The following is a 14941-nucleotide window of genomic DNA, read 5'->3' as shown; positions in this document are numbered from 1 at the left end:
CGACGATTTATCAACACAAGGCAGTGGCGGATCTAGGGCCCGGGCCCCCCTTATTTTGGGTAAAAAAAGAAGAAATCACAGAAAGAAGAAAAGCCGGCAAGGCAATCAAAACAAAACCTGGGTTCCCCTTAGCTCAAGGTCTGGATCTGCCGCTGCAATGTTATCTCTATTCACTTAAAAGTGGCGAGGAAAGTCACCGTAAGTAAATTCAAACAAGTGCTTTGTTTGTGAGAGTTGTTTTGTTGTTTGTAGGTCGGCACTGTGATGGTGCATCATTTTGTGTTTTTCTTGACCTACTATTTTCACTAAGAAACGGGTCAATTTCAGTCGAGGCTACCTCTCTGATCGTTGGTGTATTTGAGAGAGTTTCTGTTGAATGCACTTAATGAATTTCCTCGCTTTCTACTATTTAATTTACGATGTAAAAGCCTGATTTCAAGTGATTCCCAACAACTGACAGAAATTGTTTTCGAAGTACAACTTCAAACTTTGCGCAAAATTTAAACATTTTCAAGACCTCGCTCGCCTCCATATCCTCGTGTCCACGTGACTTTAGTCACGCGGACAATTGGTCAATTGACGACGTTTGGTGCTACAGGAGAATCTTTGTTTACAATATTTGCCTCATTACCATAAGCGATACAGTTTCTGATGGAGCTACAAAGACATTAATAGTTAATATTGAAAGGGCACAGCAGGATTAACTGTCCCAAGGAATGTGTTGAATACGCGATGTTTTGAATACTTTTTGTGCGACGAGGGTTTACACGTAAAAGCTCAAAATTTTACAAAGAATGTATGGGCTCATTAGCGCTTTTGCCACACAGAAATTTTGATGTTTTTGAAAGCCAATTTCTTCTCGAATATTACACCCAAAGAGCCAAAAATTTCACCACTTACTAAGTTTCACAAGCTCTCAAAGTTTCTCTAGTAAAATCGTGTCTAGCATGATGCCTTCTATGCGGAAAGTCGTATGTTAATGACGAAAAATGTAAACAATGACGTCAGCAAAGATTCGCTTACTGATTTTGGAAATACGAGTTTCAACCACGCTGTACAGATTTAAGACACTTTCCTTATTGATTTTTCGCGGGGACTTGGATGGAGAGCGTGGAGACTACTCAAACGTTTGTAGCTATTTTTGACAGGCCGTTTTTAGCGTTTTATTTTGTTAGTGTCGGAGTCCTCGGTTCACGCAACTAACATGCGCTTAAATCAAATTTGACAACAAATAAGAGGCTGAAAATGCTGAAGTGACGGATTTCAGTCGCGCAAAAAAAAAAAATCTAAAGATGACAATCAGTGGATTAAAAAACTAACTTCTAAGGTGCATTTTCTGCGAATTAGCAGACCGGTTTAACTGACAAAAAATTAATTGTTAGGTTTGTGATCAATATCTCCCTGTATATATACCACCATGGTCAGATCAGGGCATCAGGTCAGACCGAATTGGCTTCGTAATGCTTCCGAAAGTGTAACGTTTGTGTATCTCTTATTTTACATTTCAGGCTTAGCATGGGAGTAGCCCGTGTACATCCGGATGTACACAGTCTAAACTTTGAAGCAATCCGCGAATTCTGATCCGGAACTTATTCTCGTTGACTGGTTTTCGATTCTTCTGATATTAGTATCATTTCCATCTATGAAATATAACAGCAAACAACAGATTTAAGCTTAAATTGTCTTAAAGCCGCGTGAACGTTCCTGAAATGGAAGACATGGAAACTCTAGGGATTGCAATGAGCCGATTTAAAACTATTGCATAATCCATACATTCCGAGAGGAAGAAAACAGGTATAACTTACAAAAGTTAATTAACAGCACTGGCGGATCCAGACCTTGAGCTAAAGCGGGGGGGGGGGGGGGGAGACTCGTTTTTGTTTTTCTTGCTTGCCCTGCCGGGTTTTCTTCCTTCTGCGATTCTTTTTTTAACCAAAACAAGGTGGGGGAGGGGGTGGCTGGGGGCGGGCCTCCCGTCCCCCTCCCCTAAATGCGCTACTTTTAACAATAAGGGTCGAATCGACCCTATTCAAATTTTATCCGTAAAATTAACGGAGGTTAAAATGTATCCTGTCTAGTTGATCTAGTGTTACGCTTGCACTACACTTGTTTGGTTTGGCAGTGGATTTCTTCGCACAAGTGACACGAGACAGCCCAGGCATAGGGGCTTTGATTCACTATACGGACCTCCCAGCCAGTAAACAACATAGATATCTTCACGAAACACTAATCTATCCATTGCTATTTAATAAACTAAAATTGGTAAGTAATGTGGGCGGGTAGAAATTAATGTAAACTAGCACACCTAACAGGCGAAGAATGCTGTACACGGCATAGTTATCCAATGAGTGACTTATTTCGTGACTGCAAGAATCAAAGGCTATTTTTTGTAGGGAATTTGAATGAGAATTTGGCACGTTGCAGTACATAGGGATTTGACTTCACGTGAGAGTCAGTGCGAGAAAAAAATCACAGCAAAGTCATCTTGGTAAACCTTTAGAAAAATGGCGGCTCTGTTGATCTGAAAAAAAAGGCTGCCTAGAAATAGTGTGTAGATGAATAATATTGGAGAGAGCAACATTTTACTTTTTGTTACAATTACACACTTTAATGTTTAAGTTGTTCTATGAGTTGCCAAGCAACTGAGCGTATAAAAATTGGCTTTCAAACTCTATATTATTTCCTAAAACTATTCTTCCTTTAAGTCGGAGATGGCTACTCGTTTCTCCTGATGAGAATTTCAATCAAGTAGCCCCTTGAAGTAACAACTCAAACTCCCAAGATTGTACAATGGAGAAGGGATTTGATAGAAGCCTCCTTAGATTTTTGCAATTACAATTTACTTTGAAATCATTGTGACTTTTGTAAATAGCCTGAAGCTACCATAACCACAGCTAGAGGGCTTCTTGACGGCCTATTATGCTTGGCGGGATTTTAGGGGCATTTACATATACGGCAGACAGAACACAACTTTTTCTAATTTACCCCTTAACAACATTCGCTAAAATCGCTGTAGGTAACATAATAGTTCCTTTTACAGCTGGCAAAGAACACGAATAATTGATGTTATAAAGGATACTGCCAATCCCCTCTCACACCACGATATGGCGTCTCCATAACACTCTAGGTGCTCACAAGCACTTGCACCTACAATAAATAATTTAATATCAGGTCAAAAATAGTATCTACAATGCGCAGGTGGAAACATCCAAGACCTGATTTATTCCTGTTAAAAGCCATATTCGTCATTTGGTATTGGAGTCGAAATAGCTTCAAATGAAGGCTCATGCGAGGGAATATCGTTGAAAAGATATTAATGTCATTTGCATTTGAAGAGTTCGATACGATAGCTGTCGACTTAGCAAATTGAAGCACGTTTTTCATGCGTCTGTCCTGTTATTGATCATGAATTTCGTCATAACATTGTCAAAATAGCTGTGGATCCACGAGGTGATAGCCGAGTAGATCCGCAGACTGGCTACTTTGACAATGTTATGACGAAATTTATTGTCAATGACAAGACAGACGCATGAAAAACTGGCGTCAATTTGTTCTTTTACAATAATAAATTGTCAAATTCCGCTCAGCCGCTCTTGCTCCTCGCGTCAACATCGCATAAGTTATAAGGTCAGGCGTCTGTTTGCATCTTGACAAAGAAAATTAGCCAACGAGCGCGCGATAAGTTCTGCAGTTATTGTAAAATTCATGTTATAAATCAGTTGAGTCAAGGATTTTACCTGTTTCTATGGCCTTAATCAAAGTTGGTTCCAAATTGACGGCAGCCGTTGCATCATTTAGGGCCTCGTGGAAATTCCCTGAGTAATAGAATTGAAAAAGACATTTCATGCACAGAAGACGAAGAAGTAGCGAAAAAGAAAAAGCGATAAGAGGTCACGAGATTGTAGAGATATGCAATGTGCGTGTCTTCTTTCAATGCTCAGACCCCTCTCAACTTAGTGGCACGCAACGGATCTGTTCCGATCCTTGAAATACGGATGACTACCGATAACTCAAACCTCCTTGGGGGCACATTATGGGGAGTCATCGGGTGATGGGAACAAACGACCGGGCAGTAGGAATAAAACTGTTGCGTTTTAATCAGGTTTAATACTGAGAAAGAGTAAAACTTGAACGATTCTTCGCTAACACAACCAAGTAAATTAGATCTGAGGGGAATAAAACAAGACAAGCTAAACAACAGACCAATAAGGTTTTGGATTACCATCGCGTGAAGCGAGCTGAATTGCAACATTTTTCAAAGGTCGTCTTAGATTGATAGTAGGGACATTCCAAATGCAATTAACATATTTTTTATGCAGCAGCATCACTTAGCATCTCTCTTGACTTGACAATTAAGTTTTTATTTCTATGGACTGATAGTTTTCCCCGGAAAGTTAGTTTCCCAATGTAATCTGTTCAAATGATAGTTTCTATTATAATCTTGAAAGGCTGAACGCAAAGAAAGCAACAACTTCTTTTGATTGTTGGATAAATTTGAAAATGACAAGATCAAAATCTTACCGAGATGGTAATAAGCTGTTGCCCTGTTGCTGTACAGCTTGGCATTCAGCTGGAAATCCTTACAGTTCACATGAATTCCTTCTGTGTAGAAGTATATCGCGTTACAAACTTCTTTTCTTGTGAATTCTTTGTCACCTTCTTCCTGATAGACTTCTGCTATCGCTGAAAAAGCAAAGCAGATTTGATTAATAACTTATTTTGTACGGCTAAGCATTGTTTAATTTGTTTCCCTTACATTGTCCATTTTCTTGCAGAGTGAGACAGGCCTTATGCGCCACTCTCGCGCAAGGAGTTAGGTGAACGAGGGGTGAACACAGGTATGAGCAGCTAACATTATGTATTACTAGATTTTATATCCGAGCCTAAATTAACCCTGAAAAACACGTCTGAATAAAATGCCATTTAAATCTTTTCAGTTCTTTTCTGTGAAACAGTCTGTGAGTTGTCACTTTATTGCAGAGTTACCATTTTTAACTAAATATCATTCTGTGTGTTATCAAAAAACACTTTAAGGCTTGTTTACAGTAGCGCCTAAGCATAACCCGACATACGCAGACGCAGTAACATGTTGATAATTAGCGACTTTTGTTTGGGAAAAGGCGCTAATTATCATCATATTGCTGCATCTGCGTATGTCGGCTTATGCTTATGGCAATGCGCTAGTGTAAACCAGCCTTTAGTCCACCCCAGTCTCGTTACACTACTACGAAGTGGAAGATAAAAGTGGTCAACGTGAACAGTTGTTCGTATCTCGGAGAAGCTTTACATGTAAGCCAAGCGGTTAATGATTTATTTTTTTTTATGAAGAAAAACAAGATATCAAATCACTGATTAACGACCTGATGTGCCCAGCTTTTGGGCCAAATTAAAATACAGTATAAGTGGTACTTTGATCAAATTTTTACCCCTTGAATTTTTAGGTTAATCATAGAATTCTACGAAAGATTATAAACACCGTTTACTGTATGCAGATATCTGCATTGGTTCTGGTGATATTTAAGTTCGAAAATGGGTCAACTATGCAAATGAGAGGACTGATGACGTCATACACTCAACCAAATATTACATTAAGTGTATAAGTAGAGCTATCTCGGTCAATTTGCAGCAAAACCCATTGAAACTTGCTAAGCTATTAGTTCTACATGCAACACAGCTATGACTATAATAATTTCAGTTCCTATGGAAACCCACTCTTTTCCAGTCCCCTCCAACCTAATTTCAATATTTTAGTGATTTTAGCTCGAAAAACGTTAAACAAGGCCATGAACTCCACCTAAGATATTTATATGCCTGCTAGATCATATTGATCAGGCACCATTGGCAAATATAATACAGAACGCTAAAGGTGGCCAGAATAGCCTTCAATATCGGGGAGGTCTGGAACCAGTATGTTGCCATGGTAACAAATATGTTATGTTCATATTGTGGAGCACCTGTAGTAGAATCGTACTGCCAAGAATCAAACGTTACTGATTCAACCTAGCTGAGATATCTTTGTTCAGCACATTTGATCAAAATATGGTTGAATTTATGACGTCGTCACTTAGCCAATTTGCATATCTCAAAAACTTGAATGTCTCTGGAACCAAAAGAGATATTTGAAAATAGTAAACAGCGTTTTTCCTCTCGCAAAGACTACTTGTCTAAGTTTTAAAAATGGCTTAAATAGGAAGGATGCGATTTTCTTCATAGTACCACTTTCATGTGACGTCACTAAAATTCAAACTACAAAACTATTGATCTTCCTGAGATTTTACTTTAACGATTTATAAGAGCAGCTGAAAACTAATATTCATACAAAGTTTCGCTCCGAATGGGTTTTTGGTTTTGTGATACACTACGCTGAATTTCTAAGCTTTGCGTGACGCGGCATTTACATGACTACTTAGAGAGTGTTCATGATGGTTAAAAAAGTGACTTATTTCGGGGAATTTGGCTATCTGAACAGTTCATGTCTTAGAAAAAGTATTATTTTAATGTTTTAGAGTTCCTCGAGGGACAAATTCACGCTTTTGTAGCAAAACTCAGTGACACATGTTTCTGTTGGTTTCCGGCCGCCATGTTGGTGCCCATACGGATGGGCAACAGCATGACGTCTCCATACAAATCTCTATAAATTTGGGTAAAAAATTTCTCCGCATATCTTGCATAAGAAAAATTGCTGTGACTAGAATCTTGGAGAGAGTCTTTGAATATTTACTTTCTTTCATTTCCCAGATTCTGGACTTTATCTACTGAACGGTTTTGATTTTTATTTTGATGTATTCTGAATGGCGTGACACTGAAAACCAGCAATTGTACCCTTTTGGTACGCTTCAGCTTCGGCGATATGGCAGCCCGTTTGATCTCGTCAATAACTAATCAAAAAAATATTATTATTTTTTGTTATCCAAGGGTTCCCTCGGCGATCCAACCGCTGACCGCGGAGTTTGGGTCGTTGGCCATTGGCCATTTCCGCATCTCCCATAATACACCTTGTTTGCCCCCCAAATTTCTCCATAACCTTTGCTTCCCATTTCTCCTGGGTGTTACAGTCGTCCCAAGAGAAACTGAAGACAATACTTATGCAAAATTTTGGTGGGCAAACAAAGTGTATTAAGGGGGATGTGGAAATGGCGAATGGCTCAAACTCCCACGAAAACTAACTAAACAGGTTCGATTTGGTGTAAAATTAATAGTGTATTATATAATAAACTAATCGGCATTCATTTTCTTACCTCTTAGAGTATCATCATCAAAATCAAGTTTTCCATCAGAAGGGCCTGGGCCTGGAGCTGGGCCTTGGGCTATGACTGATAATACGTCGGGAAAAGAAACTTCACTTTTTTATTCAAAAACTCTTTTATAGAGCGGTTTTCATTTGAGTGTTGAAAAATAATTGGTTTTGCATAACTATACGCTATACGATTGGCTGAAAAAACCTGTGCCACTTTCACAGCCAGTCAGAAGAGAAACCAAATCCAATCCTTATTCGCTCGCACACGTTTTCCCGCGCTTCGCTTCAGTTACATGTTTTTACTTAGTTTTGATTGGTTCACCGGATTGTCTGGGATTGGCTAAGGTGATTACTTTGGTTTAGGTTTCATAACGATACTCAATTGAAAGCTGCTCTATTTCATAACTGCCAGCAATAACTGAAAACACAATTAACATTAATGACAATTAGTAACAAATAACGTTGCAAAACAGCAAAATAGTGCAGTAAAAAAAAGGTCTTGGGTCTGTCTTTTGTCTTGTTTTGTCTTATTACATCTTAAGCAATTTTTCTTTTTTACCGTTTCGAGGTATTAAGGGCATCCAAGCCTCATAAATTACCAAGGGATGATATTAGATTTCCATAGTCTGCATTGTAGACCTTGTTCAATACTAACTACTTAATAACCGAGAGTGAGGTCGTTACGGGAAAATCTCAAACTGAGGCCTTGCCGTATGGACCGAGCGATAGCGAGGTCAATACGGTAGGCCGAGGTTTGAGATTTTCCCGTAACGACCGAACGGTCGAGGTTATTAAGTTGTTTATTATATGGCTCATGAATTTAATAAAGAAAAGAAAAAAAATTATTCGAGCGGAAGTCGTCAATTTACATCCGGCGATGCGCGCGTTTACCGATTCATTCATCGTCTCAAACCCAGGGCAAAACTACACAGTCAGTGACCTTTACGTATTCTGTGAAAAACACATTTCTTTACGGGGAAAAATGATTGTCACAGCCTGAACAAGGTATTTTAGTACCGTGGTGCCACAACTTGATGGGGGAGTTTTCCGACTTTTGTGGCGAAACGTCAACGCATATAGAAAAGACAGAAAGTGCTTCAAAATAGTCCAAACCAAGGGTCTTTCGGTGAAAGAAAATACTAATGCTTCAGAATGTACTGCTCAGAATAACTCGATCTCCGCATCGCTTTGGACAACATATCTTCGCCTTCTTCATTCTGGGATTTATGGATGAACTTTTCAAGCCTTGTGAACGTCTAAAACTACCTGCAGTTATCAGAAACAGTGCTACCGACAGAAACCGCCCGATTGTTTATATTTGATGATCCTGGAAGCTGATTTACACTTGCTTGTGTTAAAGCGAGGGAATCTATTTGATAAGAACTGTTGCGAGTTCAATATTTCAGTAATTGTTGTGACTAAGATGATGACTTATAAGTTTCTTAGTGGTGTTCTGCTCAGGATGCATGACAGATCTGCCGATGGTGTTTTTCACTTAGCGATTTTAGCTTTACCAGACTCGGTAAACTTCGATTGTTTTTCACCAGTTCCCGCCAAGGTTCCGGCTGGTAAGTCAAAAACGACTTCCATATAAATTTTGTTAAGGAAAAATCTCTAAACTTTTAGCAACTCGGATTAAATTTACTTTCTCTTACTGTTTTTAATCGGCTTTCATCGTTTCAATGCGCTTGAATTTTCAGAGCCGCGCTCTTCCTAATTTGCATAATCCGTAATCGGCCCGTGGGCATTACGGCTGCATAATGACCGTTCAGATCTCGTTCTTAGCCAATCAGAACGCGCATTATATCGACCACAAGCCAAAGCCATATAATAAAAAATAACATTGCGCTTCAAATTCCACGACTACTTTAAAACCAGTTAGTTTGCTTTAAAATATTTGATACGTTTACACCAGCCGCACACTGAAACTGATGATAAATACTCCATTTCTTACAAAGGTATTTCCAGCTTTGCCTTCTTACCTGCTAAAGCATCTTCATCAAAATTCACCTTTGCTTCACGTGACTTGATTTCACTTTCCGCCATGACTAAAATACAAAAGAAAAAAAATATTCCTATTCTTTTTGTTCACATTATCGAATCGAGCCATATTAGTCTTTTTCTAAACCTCACTACCAAACACCATTTATGAACATGACTGTCTTGAACTTGCTTAAAGTCAAACAATCCCGTTTCGATTAACTTCCATGGCAGCAGCCCGCCAGACTAAGTCAATTACAAAGTTTTTTATTTACTTCTTAAGAGCGTGGACAAAGGAAACAATTCTAGAGCGCTGATTTCTACAATAGTAAAAATAGGTCAGGCGATAGGCGGTGCACCTAGTATTTAAAACATCGATGTGCCTCGTGACCCGAAAGGATGACCGTAGTACACGTGACAGAACGTTCTATAAGAGAACGATGAAAGTTTTCATTAGAGCCGTCAAATAATTGTATTTAGCCTTTGGCAGAAAGGCCAAGTTTTGAATGTAACGGTTGCCTGACTTGCATAGAAGTCACAAGTAAGAGTTACTGAACTAAGCTGGCCGTTTTTAAACACAAAACCGAAATAGAAGTTACTTTTACCTTGATTCATAACATTTACATCGGCATGGACAATCAGGCGTAAAAGAGGTAAGATTAAAGAAAGAAGTCAAAACGTATTTCTTCGAACACGCAGGAAGTTTGCACCAGCGCCCCCCCCCCACAAATTCAGTAAAAATGGTTGACTAAACGTTTTGCATATGCATTCTTAATACCGGCGAAGGAGACTCCAATTCTGCACTTTCGCTGTCGTCCGTTGTATATTTGTTTTATCTCGACAGAGGGTTCAAATCAGAGAGCTAAGCAATAATCATATAGAATACCTACCTCAGGCCTTCAGCTGGGCTAAACAGAAAACTATAATTCAGATGACTCGCTAGCCTATGGAGAGAAAGTCACAGCAATTACTGCACGGGTCCTTGAGAAACACTGAAGGAGCTTGAGTTTCGGAATCTTCGAAACTTCTGCAAAACTTACGTTACCATGCATTGTAAAACGACTGAATGTGAAACCAAAAGTTTAATACAAATAATCAAATAGGGTTTTTTCCCTCATTCCATGAAAGATCAGCACATCTGGCTCGTGACCTAAGCTGGCGTGTACACGTGATGAATAGTGTATGAGAAAGGATTCGACAAGTCGCCTGTATGTTACTTACTTGATCACCTGGTATTTTTTGTTAGTTTTTCATCTTTGATTACGAATACAACTTTATGCACAAGTGCTTAAACACTAAATGACTATAAGCTATGTCAATCCGTGACACATCCTGACTAGTTCCCCTTGTTCTCCTTTCCCCACCCTGCTCAGAAGAGCTGTAGAGACAGTTTCCTCGCAGGCTACTTCGCGAATATCACGAAAGCCCCTACAACAGCGGAAGTCTATCACAGGTTACTGCTCTCGTTCAGACATTTTCTTTTTCACTCTTGATTAGTTTCAAGGATTTATGTCGTAACAATGAGCAATTCTCAGTCACCAGCGAGTAAAGTCATCAACAAAGTACACATTAACACCGCTAAAAGTCGGCTGATACGACATAGCTCGACTAAAATCACCTAACTTGCCTCCTTCCCCTTTGAAAAACACACAGTCGCCCTTCGAAAAATGACTACGAAACAATTGAATCATCGGCTATAAAGTTGAGGCCGGAAAGCACGTTTGATACGGGAAGTTGAATGACCTTCAATAAACTTCAGTGATATCAAGTGATCAGTGTCGCAATTTCTGGATATTTTATACATCTGACTGAGTAACGTTGAGAAAAAAACCACACACAACAGCAGCATTTTGAAATATTAAGCAAAATTTGAATACTTCATTCCCCACGAGCAACCAGATCTAAGATACAGACAATGCATATGTATTCAAAATGCGTCAACAAAGATTATGCATCTATTATGTATCTAATACGTACCTCAGCTCAGACCTTCACCTCAGCTGATTGGTCTCATGTGACTTCCTAGCCTATGGAGAACAGATTACAGCAATTACTAGACGAGTCGTAGAGAAACATTGGAAAAGTCTGAGTTTCTGAATCCACTAGGCCCGTACCGTGTATAGAAAATGACTGAAAGCAAAACCAAAAGTTGAATTACAAATAATCAAATAGGGGTTTTTCCCTCATTCCATGAAAGATCAGCGCATCTGGCTCGTGACCTCATAGTATTAATCTGGCTTGTACACGTGATAAACAGTGTAAAAGAAAGGATTCGAAAATTCGCCTGTATAATGATTAATTACTTGATTACTTGGTATTTTGTGTTAGTTTTTCATCTTTGATTACGAATACAACTTTATTGCGCAAGCATTTAAACACCAAATGACTATCAGCTATGTCAATCCATGACACATCCTGTCTAGTTCTCCTGATGCTCTCCCTTACCCCACCCTGCTCAGAAGAGCTGTAAACACAGTTTCTTCGCCAGCTACTTCGCGAATATCACAAAAACCCCTCCAACAGCGGAAGTCTATCACAGGTTACTGTTCTCGTTCAGACATTTCTTTTTCACACTTGATTGCTTTTAAGGATTAATATCGTGACAATGAGCAATTTTCTGTCACCAGCGAGTAACGTCATCAACAAAACACACATTAACACCGCTAAAAGTCAGAGATGACATAGGTCCACTAAAATCACCTAACTTGCCTCCTTCCCCTTTGAAACACACACAGTTAAAAGTAAATACTAAACAATTGAATATTCGGGTATAAAGTTGAGGCCGGAAAGCACGTTTGATACGGGAAGTTGAATGACCTTTAATCAACTGCAGTGATATCAAGTGGTCAGTGCTTCAATTTCTGGATATTTTATAGAAATGACTGAGTAACGTTGAGAAAAACACATACAACATCAGCATTTTTAAATATTGAGCAAAATTTTAATGCTTTACTCCTCACGAGAAATCAGATCTACAATAAAGACATTGCATATGGATTCAAAATGCGTCAACAAAGATTATGCATCGATTCTGTATCGAATACGTACCTCGGCTCAGACCTTCACCTCAGCTGATCAGCCAGAAAACTATGATTGAGATGACCTGAGATGACTTGCTAGCCTATGAAGAATAGATTACAGGATACACGAGTCGTTGAGAAACATTGGAAAAGTCTGAGTTTCTGAATCGACTAGGCCCTTACCGTGTATAAAAAATGACTGAAAGCGAAACCAAACGTTTTAAGTACAAATCAGTAATCCCGCAATGATGAACGAATTACACGACATGGACCTTCCTCTGCTTCTCCCCCTGAACCAAGTTCAGATCTACGAACTGAACTTAACGATACCAAAGTGCCTACGAATGGATGTTGAGCGCGGCGAGCAGACGTAAATGTCTTGTTTACCCAATGAAAGCCATCACAATAAACTCTGAGCTCGCATCGAGATGCTTGTCCGGGCGTAAAGGAGCGTTTGATTAATCAATCTAAAACAGATCTTAAGGAATAAAACCCAGATGATCTGGAATTCTTGTCTGAGTATGTCATTGGCAGTGGGAGCCACGTGCAGTATTATCATGCTCGGCAATTGAAGTTATTGTGTAGAAAATATCGCGCAGTTACACAGCCGAGGTCAAAAAAAAAAAAAAAAAAAAAGCGCGAGGAGAACTTAGTACATGGAGCTAAGATAGATTGTCAGTGCTTTAGGTGACCATACACGGCTACCAATGGCTTGGCCAATCGCTTGGCCAATGGCTCGTACACGCAACGAATCTTAAAAGTCCGTACTGAGTAACGACCTCCGAAAGAAGTAAGCCCACCCCCCTTCCCCTGAAAATAGAGGAACTAAGGTTCAAAAGTATAATTATTTTTCCAATCAATAACCTGAATAACGTACGATAAACTGATGACGATTCAACTAGGGAAAGTATTCCAGGAGGCGTCATGAAGCGCCCTGGTTTCTTCAAATTGAAATTACTAAAATTGGCAACTTTGTATTATTTTTAACAGGAACGCATTAAAAGAACGTTTAATCATATTGAAATTAAAAACTTGACCAGAGCAGTTAAATATTTATATAGCAGACTAACGTAGCAGTGCATCATGAACAGTAACAATAGTTTAAGGTATCTTACGTCACGGTCTACATATAAAGTGCCCACCCATGTGCCAGCAACATAAATTTGAACTGGAGCGAAAACTTTCTAAACGATTTATAAGAACTCAGTGTTTTTACGAGTTACACCCACAGCCTTAAAGGGAGACAGCCTCGCTCTCATAGAATTAAAAAAAAAAAAAGAAAAAAAAAAAGAACACCGGGAAGAGATACTTACAGTGGAAGTAATTTGCGTCCCCTCATGGGGCGACAGATTCTCGCCCCTATCAACTTTCTTTTCTCTCGTAAGTTCTCGCGCGTTTAGGGATACGCCACACTCGCGTTTTAGGTGCCGGGATCCCAACCAATGCTTACCTAACTTTTTAAAGATGCTACTTCTAGCCCTCCCCCAAATCTACACAAGGGCGTTTTTCTTGTGGAGGTCTTTTGATTTGGGCAGTACTTGGGTGAGAGATTCTCGCCTATATCAACTTTCTTTTCGCTAGTAAGTTCTCGCGCGTTTAGAGATGCACCACACTCGCGGTTTTTGTGTCGGGATTTTAAACTAATTTACTGGACTTTGTAAAGAAGCTATTTGGACAGTGCTTAGGTTGGAGATTGTCGCCCAAATCAACTTTCCTTTTTCTTGTAAGTTCTCGGGCGTTTAGAGATGTTCCACACTCGCGTTTTAGGTGCGGGGATCCCCACCAATGCTTACCTAACTTTTTAAACATGCTACTCTTAGCCCTCCCCCAAATCTACGCAGGTGTATTTCACTTGTTGAAGTCTATCGATTTGGACAGTGCTCAAAGTCGCCGAGACCGGGCTACGCGCAGCGTGATTTTGACCAGCTTTGGGTCGATTTCCAGGAACTTGGGCGATATTTCCGAGTCCCAGGGACTCTAAACTAATTCGCGAAATTTTTGCCCTTCAGTGAATTGGATAAAGGAAAAATTTTTGAACGCTTGGTTATGAGCACTCTGGCTAAAATATAGTTACTTAGTGTCTAGAAAGTCGCCGAGACCGGGCTACGCGCATCGTTATTTTAACAAACTTTGGGTCAATTTTTTGGAGTTTGGGCGATATTTCCGAGTCCCAGGGACTCTAAAATAATTCGAGAAGACTTTGCTTGCCACTGAATTGGACAGAGGAAAAATGTTTGAACGCTTGGTTATGAGCAGTCTGGCCGAAATATAGCTACTTAGTGACTAGAAAGTCGTCGCGACCGGGCTACGCGAAGTCGTCGAGACCGGGCTACGCGCAGCGTAATTTTGACCAACTTTGGATCGATTTCCAAAAACCTGGGCGAAATTTCCAAGTCCCAGGGATTCTAAACTGATTCGAGAAAAGACGCAAGTGAAAAAAAGATATAAATGGGCGAGAATCTTTAACAAAGGCATTGTCCAAAGCGACAGACTTCCACAAGTGAAATACACGTGTGTAGATTTGGGTGAGGGCCAAATCTAGCATTTTAAAGAACCCCGTAAGCATACTTTGGGATCCCCACACCAAAAACGTGAGTGTGGCGCATCTCTAAACGCGCGAGAACTTTCGAGAGAAAAGAAATTTGATATGGGCGAAAATCTCTTACTCAAGCACTGTCCTAATCGAAAGACTCCCACAAGTAAA

General features: G+C 39.7%; 1 protein-coding gene across 2 annotated transcripts in view; it reads right to left on the bottom strand.

The window, feature by feature from the left end:
* Positions 1–14941, bottom strand: part of LOC145481137 (uncharacterized) — a 152361-nt gene that overhangs the window by 26510 nt on the left and 110910 nt on the right. Inside the window, exons 1-9 of one of the 2 annotated variants that reach the window (XM_081459533.1) lie at positions 12421–14335; positions 12266–12338; positions 11195–11244; positions 10108–10161; positions 9220–9285; positions 7239–7313; positions 4522–4683; positions 3738–3815; positions 3080–3147 (exon numbers count right to left, since the gene is read on the bottom strand). In XM_081459533.1, coding sequence (XP_081315659.1) covers positions 3080–3147; positions 3738–3815; positions 4522–4683; positions 7239–7313; positions 9220–9283 — 447 coding nt within the window. In that variant the 5' untranslated portion in view covers positions 9284–9285; positions 10108–10161; positions 11195–11244; positions 12266–12338; positions 12421–14335. Of the gene's footprint in view, positions 1–3079; positions 3148–3737; positions 3816–4521; positions 4684–7238; positions 7314–9219; positions 9286–10107; positions 10162–11194; positions 11245–12265; positions 12339–12420; positions 14336–14941 lie in introns of those variants that run through there. The other variant, XM_081459534.1, reaches the window with a different exon arrangement.

This window comes from Orbicella franksi, chromosome 3, assembly GCF_964199315.1.
Source record: "Orbicella franksi chromosome 3, jaOrbFran1.1, whole genome shotgun sequence".
NCBI classification, from domain to species: Eukaryota; Metazoa; Cnidaria; class Anthozoa; order Scleractinia; family Merulinidae; genus Orbicella; species Orbicella franksi.
The sequence above is the reverse complement of the archived record's forward strand: the minus strand, read 5'-3'. Positions and strand labels throughout refer to the sequence as shown.